General features: G+C 38.1%; 1 protein-coding gene across 3 annotated transcripts; it reads left to right on the top strand.

Annotated features, from left to right (window-relative positions):
* The first annotated feature begins 4,628 nt into the window (after nucleotides 1-4,628).
* On the top strand, nucleotides 4,629-7,799 carry LOC114321666 (uncharacterized). Of its 3 annotated transcripts, XM_028268865.2 has the most exons (6): nucleotides 4,672-4,866; nucleotides 5,544-5,586; nucleotides 6,547-6,617; nucleotides 6,705-7,169; nucleotides 7,260-7,306; nucleotides 7,414-7,799. In XM_028268865.2, the coding sequence occupies exons 3-6, from the start codon at nucleotides 6,560-6,562 to the stop codon at nucleotides 7,600-7,602; spliced, it is 759 nt and encodes a 252-aa protein (XP_028124666.2). In that variant the 5' UTR covers nucleotides 4,672-4,866; nucleotides 5,544-5,586; nucleotides 6,547-6,559; the 3' UTR covers nucleotides 7,603-7,799. The 3 variants fall into 3 exon arrangements, with proteins under 3 accessions (XP_028124667.2, XP_028124666.2, XP_082738348.1); XM_028268866.2 differs by lacking the exon at nucleotides 5,544-5,586 and having other exon boundaries at nucleotides 4,629-4,866; XM_082882222.1 differs by lacking the exon at nucleotides 5,544-5,586 and having other exon boundaries at nucleotides 4,851-4,988.
* The last annotated feature ends 135 nt before the right edge of the window (nucleotides 7,800-7,934 follow it).

The raw sequence follows: 7,934 nt of genomic DNA, 5'->3' as shown, positions 1-7,934 counted from the left end.
ATTGTGTTATTATTATTTAAACTTTGAAATTGTGTTTTATAAGACAATTTGAATATATGTCTAGAGGAGTACAAGCCAATCTGTATGAAAAATTGTAACAACATATGGAAGGATCACAAGAATAAGATTAAGTCTAAATATTTCAAGCCTAGAAGTTCTGATCCTAATCTGAAGGATAATGTTCCTTTGCACATTGTGCCAAGCCAGTGGGAAGAACTTGTGGAGTATTGGCGTACTTCTGATGCTAAGATATACAAATAAGGTATATGTATGATATGTAAACATACAAATCATATTTATATACTTACATTTGTTGAACCTGTTATAGAAAATTGCAACTAGGAACGCTAAAAATCGGCGAGCTCACGGCATAACTCATACCACAGAGCGTACTACTTTCGCTCAGACACGGCATGAGGTTTATATTTTATTGTTTTATTTTTGTATATAAATAAACATTGTATATTTGCAAATTATTTGGATTCTAATTTTCATATTTCTAAAAAATATAGATGACCAATAAGGGAGAGTCTACTGATAAGATGAATGTTTGGCTCATGACACGAAGAGCAGATGACCCAGAGGTTATCCATACCTTGGTAGTTTCCAAACACCTTTGATTGTATTTAAAGTTTATTTTTTATTTTTTGTGTGTCAACCATTTTAATTGGGTATATACTTGTATGTCTTATTCAATACAGGATGAGTTTAATGGTCAACTCTCTATGCTACTTGAGGATTGTCGGACTTTGGAGGCTAGGAATGCCATTTTCCATGAGTTGATAGGTCATGACGGACATGGATATTGTCGCACATACGGGAGAACTGTGCCTCGGAGAGCAGTGTATAAAGATGTTGCTGGGCCATCACAGTCAACACCCCAGCCATCGACTATTGGTTAGATCACCCAACAGGTTCGTGCGGAGCTAAGGGATGAGTTGAGAGAGGAGCTGAGGGCGGAGATGCGAGCAGAGTCCTCTACACATTTACAGCAGATGAGAGCTAAGATGATAGCCTTTGTGTCACAGGGGGCGAGTGTGAATCCCAACAGACAGGTTCGATATAAATTAAATTGTTTGATAGTTAAATTTTCACACAACATTATGTATAAAATTTGAATATGATTAACACATTATGCATTGACTATCACAGGTTCCTGATGCATCGAGTGGCCACTGGGCATTTAGGGAATCTGCAGAAGACGAGAATCCATATACACCACCAGAAGATCAAGTATAAAATGTATCTTTACATTCTAAGCTAAAATGTATTTTTGCATTCTACGCTAAGAGACTTGTGAGAGAAGACGAGACTCAAATTGGGTTCTCGGATTGGGAGTTAGAGCCGGATTTTACTTTAGGCAAACTAGTTCCTTAAGAAACTTGAATTTGAGGTGTTGATGCCCCAAAATCACCAAACGGGGTCGGATTGGCGCGAAACTTGGCACATACGACCGCCTAGGCATGAGAGACTTGTGGGAGAAGACAGGGCTCGAATCGGGTTCTCAGTATGGGAGTTAGAGTCGGATATCACTCTAGGCAAACTAGTTCCTTAAGAAACTTGAATTCGAGGTGTTGAAGCCCTAAAATCACCAAACGGGGGCAGATTGGCACGAAACTTGACACACACGACCGCCTAGGAACGAGAGACTTGTGGGAGAAGACGAGACTCAAATCGGGTTCCCGGATTGGGAGTTAGAGCCAAATTTCACTTTAGGCAAACTAGCTCTTTAAGAAACTTGAATTCGAGGTGTTGACGCCCCAAAATCACCAAACGGGGTGGGATTGGCACGAAACTTGGCACACACGACCGCCTAGGCACGAGAGAATTGTGAAAGAAGACGGGACTCGAATCGGGTTCCCAGTTTGGGAGTTAGAGTCAGATATCACTCTAAGCAAACTAGTTCCTTAAGAAACTTGAATTCGAAGTGTTGACGCCCCAAAATCACCAAACAGGGTCAGATTGGCACGAAACTTGGCACACATGACCGCCTAGGCACAAGAGACTTGTGGGAGAAGACGGGGCTCTAATCGAGTTCCCGGTTTGGGAGTTAAAGTCGAATATCATTCTAAGCAAACTAGTTCTTTAAGAAACTTGAATTCAAGGTGTTAACGCCTCAAAATCACCAAACGGAGTCGGATTGGCACGAAACTTGGGACACATGACCGCCTAGGTACGAGAGAGTGTGGGAGAAGACAGGACTCCAATCGGGTTCCCGGTTTGGGAGTTAGAGCCGTATTCCGCTCTAAGCAAACTAGTTCCTTAAGAAATTAGAATTCTAGGTGTTGACGCCCCAAAATCACGAAACGACGTCGGTTTAGCACGAAACTTGGCACACATGACCGCTTAGGCACGAGAGACTTGTGGGAGAAGACGGGACTGCAATCGAGTTCCCGGTTTGGGAGTTAGAGCCGTATTTCGGTCTAGGCAAACTAGTTCTTTAAGAAACTTGAATTCGAGGTGTTGACGCCCCAAAATCACCAAACGGGGTCAGATTGGCACGAAACTTGGCACACACGACCGCCTAGGCACGAGAGACTTGTGAGAGAATATAGGGCTCGAATCGGGTTCCCGATTTGGGAATTAGAGCCAGATATCACTCTAGGCAAACTAGTTCCTTAAGAAACTTGAATTCGAGGTGTTGACGCCCCAAAATCACGAAACGACGTCGGTTTAGCACGAAACTTGGCACACACGACTGCCTAGGCATGAGAGACTTGTGGAAGAAGACGAGACTCCAATCGGGTTCCCGGTTTGGGAGTTAGAGTTGGATATCACTCTAGGCAAACTAGTTCCTTAAGAAATTTGAATTCGAGGTGTTGATGCCCCAAAATCACCAAATGGGGTCGGATTGGCATGAAACTTGGCACACACGACCGCCTAGGCGCGAGAGACTTATGGGAGAAGACGGGGCTCTAATCGGGTTCCCGATTTGGGAGTTAGAGTCGGATATCACTCTAGGCAAACTAGTTTTTTAAGAAACTTGAATTCGAGGTGTTGACGCCTCAAAATTACCAAACAGGGTCAGATTGACACGAAACTTGGCACACATGACCGCCTAGGCACGAGAGACTTCTGGGAGAAGACGGGACTCCAATCGGGTTCCCGGTTTGGGAGTCAGAGCCGTATTTCGCTCTAAGCAAACTAGTTCTTTAAGAAACTAGAATTCGAGGTGTTGACGCCCCAAAATCACCAAAAAGATCAGATTGGCACGAAACGTGGCACACATGACTGCCTAGGCACGAGAGACTTGTAGGAGAAGACGGGGCTCGAATCGGGTTCCCGATTTGGGAGTTAGGGCCGGATTTCTGTCTAGGCAAAATTATTTGCTTAACTATCTTTGTAATTATATAGTAGTTAATTTTTTATGTTTTTTTTTTTAATTAAAATATTAACACATAATTATATTGTCATTAATTATTTTTATTTTTTATTTTCAGATATTTCCTGAGTAGCAGTTTGCTTCTTGTGGAATGCAGGCGTGTGAAGATTGCGACTAACTTTTGTTTTTGTAACCCACGGAAAAATCATGACGAAAACTTTTATTTTTGATTTACGTTATTTAGATTTGTGAACAGCATTAAGCATGTATCATGAAACATTATGTGGTGGGATAATTTTGTTGATGTGTTATTATGAATGGAAGAATATTTTAATTATGGATGAATTTTTATTTATATACTGAAATTTTTATATTATTATATAATTATCAGTTTTTTTTAGTTATTTTTCATTTAATACAGGTATTTTTCATATTTTTAATAATTTTATTGCAGTTTTTTTTTTTTTAGACGGCACCAAACCGTCTCAAAAAAATTAAAACCAGGGTTTTTGCGACGGTAGTATAGCCGTCGCAAAAGATATTGGCATTATTAATTAGTTGAAACAAAAGATCTTTAGCGACGGTGTTCTTTACTGTCGCAAATAATATTTTTAAAGACGGCATGTTTGCGGTCTCAAATAACCATTTAGCGACGGTATTTTTTCCGTCTCAAATAACCTTTTTAGCGACGACACCACAGTGCCGTCTCAAAAAATTCAGATTTCCATGCATTAATGCTGACAGTATTTTGCCGTCGCAAAAAGGCATTTTTGCTGTCGCAAAAAATGGGCGACGGAGTTATACCGTTGCTAAAGCCCTTTAGCAACCCCTTTTGTTGCAACTCCCCTCTTACCGTCGCTAAAAGCCAGTTGCCGTCGCAAAAAAGCTTTTGAGACGACGTTTTGGATATTTGCGACGGCATTTTTTTGTCGCAAAAAAGCAAATTTTTTGTAGTGGTTTCTCGTCAAAAGAGTTAGGTAATATTGTCCAAGAATTTTTTTTTTCTTTTTACTTTATTCTTACTCAATTACGTGCCTTCTCCTTAAAGGATTTACGAAGCAAAATAAATTAAGTTGTTCTTTCACCAAATAAGAATCCAATGAAGGAGTGGTTTTGGCTAAATTTTCCTTTTGACTTTTGTGAAAGTAAAAAATATATATATTAGATTTAAATGTGATATTTTATTTTATTAATTTTTATTTTATTTTATTTTTTTATAAATAATTTAACCCAAAAAGGTAATGCCAAATGAAGCCTTAATAAAAAAAGTGAAGCTAAATTAATTCTCCTCAAAACCTAATAAATGTAAACCCATAGAATTTCCCTGCACAAAAAAATGTGACCGTTGCAACTCCACCGCCTCTTTATATACAAAGACTGCCCCATTTGAAGGCCTCCTGAAAACTACACACACATTCGAAATCAAAGAGAAATCACAGAAAGAAACAGGATTTTCTAGGAAAAGGGGCAAGAAAATCGACTGGAAAGCACGAGAAAATTCTATTGAACAAGCAAGAAAGATCAATCGATACAATTTATCAGCCGTGAGTTCTTCCACTCTTAAACCCTAGTGACATGTTTGGCTGCAAAGAAAACGTATGAGTTAGAGGGAGAGAAAGCATTTTATTTGCTTTTCCTCTCTGTTTTGTTACGGATTCAACTGAGAGTATGTTCTGTTCTTTTCTTTTTTGCTTTTTTTTGTTTTGTGAAACCCCAAGATCTCTGTTCATTAGGCCGTATATGTGGTCTTTCCAAAACCCTAAGGGGGTTTGTTTGGTTGCGTGGAAAATTTAGAGAAGACAAGCATTCAAAGCCTATATTTCTTTGAAATTCTATATCTTTTTGGTAACGTAAAGAACTGAGGGGATTCCTTTGTTTTTCTCAGTAACCAAACGGTACTATTATTATTATTAATTTTTTTTTTTTTTTGGTTTTTTTTTTTGAGGTTTTGTTTTATCAAATTGCTAGAGTTGTGACTTACATCAATTTAATATTATTATTAGTATTTTTATAATTTATCTACATATTCTATCAATATAAAAGTTGTGTATGCAATGTGGGGTTTTGCTATTTCATGGAATAGATGATTGCAATTATCCGGTAAAGAGTCGATGAATTTTTGCTTTAAACACAACACTATGTTGAAACTATTTGGGTTTTAGGGATTTGTAATGAAAAATAGTTGAATGATTTTATGTTATGCTCTCCATTGTCTTGGTAGTGGCATGAGGTGTAGGAAACAATATGAAGGGTTTTTTTGGAAGGTAACATGCTTGTTCTGGTATCACTAAAAAGGCAATCTAAATTCTAAAGGGGTTTATTGAATTAAAAGTAGTTGTGTAATAGTTGTGTAATAGCATATTCTAGATACAGGGGGTAGTAAATAAGAAACTTTCATTCACCGGATACTACTTTTCAAAGGGGTTTCATTTTGTTTAGCTAATTGATCATGACAAAAACAGGAGTTTAAAGTGATATGGTTGGATAGTTGGGAACTAGATTAAATGTAAATAACAAAAACGACCACCATTGTCACCTACATTTCGGGAATAGGTTGGATGTCCACCTCCTGGGCAAAAAATTTAATTAGGATAATTGAAGAATATATATAATTACATTCGCCACATTTCAAAACCTCAATAGTGATATATATAAATTGTGATAATTGACAAGCCTAAGACTCCATTGGGATATTGAGTAATGCAATTGGCAAACAGGTTATTGAAGAATTTATAATTTTAGATGAATTGTGCGGGTATGTCTAGCCTATTTATTGGGATTTTGAGGAATGCCATTTTTTAGTTGTGTTTGAGAACTGTTTGATATTATCACTAACTTCAAAGTTTCTTTGGACCTGGGTAATTTTTGGATTATACAAAACATTGTGTTGTTGTGTTGACCCTGTTGATAGGACTTTTTGGATACCAATCATGCATGTCTGAGTAAGTTAATGGAAAGAAGATAAATTTGGGGTCTTGTAACCTATTCTACTATACTGATTTTGTTTTTTCATCTTCCCTCCGGTCAAAACACAACAATACTGATTCGTTAATGTTTGGGACTTCATTATAGAATGCAGAAGTCGTAGCTGCTATTAACAGCTTCAAGTTAACTAATATTGAATCAAGAATAACTCGTTTCTTTGTCCGTAGTGTGTTCTTTAGTTGACTTGTAGATTACTTGTATGAATCAACACCCATTGCTGACATTGAACTGGTTTGCAGGTGAAATACATCGATGGCAACTCAAACCAGAGGCCTAATTCGAGACCAGAATCTAAATGTTCACTTTGATGGTACTTGTTCATTTTCCCCCCATGATTGTCTATTATCCAATCTGTTGATAAGATCTCATGGTGGCTCAACTTTTATGTCTACTGCAGCGGCTCCTCTTGGGTTAAAGTCCAATGTTTCGAAGGCACAGAAGAACGGAGGGCTTGGTGGAAGGAAGGCACTTAACGATATATCTAACTCTGGGAGGCCTTCCACACTTCAGACATCAAAGAAGCACAACACGAAGAACATGATCTCTATTGAAGAAGATATTGGTCCCTCTAAAATGACATCTTCTTTTGGAGGAAATAGAAATGTTTCAAAGGCTCCAGAGAAAGCACAAACTGGTGGCAGGAAAGCACTCAGTGACCTCACAAACTCTGGGAAACATCCACATGTGCATCAGGCATTGAAGAAGAGTCAGGATAAGAAGTTGAGTGTTGTTGCAGAAGAACAAATTCTTCCCTGTAATGTTTCAGAGGAACAATTTCTGCATAATCATCAGGAATGCATCAAGGCACAGGGGAAGGCCATTGACATGGATTATTTTCTGAAGACAGTTGGACTAGATAACGGTAGTCAAAATTTGATACTTGTATCACCAATCTTTGATCTATTTTTTACTTTTGAGAAACTTACTGTCATTTATTTGCTTTCAAATATAGATGATTACTCCATGCAGTTAGGCTCTCCACTGTCGGGGAAATTGAAGGTTGGTACACATTTTATTTGGCTTCATAAATGTTTGTGTTTTCATGATTCGGGTATGCAAGATCACACAATGATATACTCTCTTTCTTTTTTTGGTTGTTGTTTCAGCCTGAGTCTCCCCCAAGGTACTTGGACATGGAACAGATGTTTGAGCTCGAGTATGAAGATCAATCTCAATGGAAGAAGCCTAGTGGACAAACTCCTTGTGGAAGCCCGAAATCACCCAAGCCTTGTATGCAGTGGAAGGATAACAACTTTCCCAATTTCATGTTGATGGAGTCACCGAAACACTGTTGAGAACCATAATTCCTTTGTGTTGTACTGGATTGAGAGTAGAGACATCCTTGACTGTGTTGTCTTTGCAGAACTTCATTCTTAGGATCCTATGGTTTTTGTTATTTGACTGACCACCAATGAATATTGTCACTGATTCTATTAGTTTTGTAATTTGCTGTTTTTGGTTGAATGTGTAATTTGCTGTTGTTTTTCAAAAATTTCATTGCCTGGCATTTGATGGTTTATCATGAAAAACACCAATATTCCCAGACTTGTGATGATGTACATGACATTCTGACTTATGACGTACATGTTATATGGTTGGAAAATTGTTTGAGGGCACAAAATGGTTG

The sequence above is a fragment of the Camellia sinensis genome, chromosome 8 (genome assembly GCF_055761805.1).
Source record: "Camellia sinensis isolate YWXY chromosome 8, ASM5576180v1, whole genome shotgun sequence".
Lineage (NCBI taxonomy): Eukaryota > Viridiplantae > Streptophyta > Magnoliopsida > Ericales > Theaceae > Camellia > Camellia sinensis.
The sequence above is the reverse complement of the archived record's forward strand: the minus strand, read 5'-3'. Positions and strand labels throughout refer to the sequence as shown.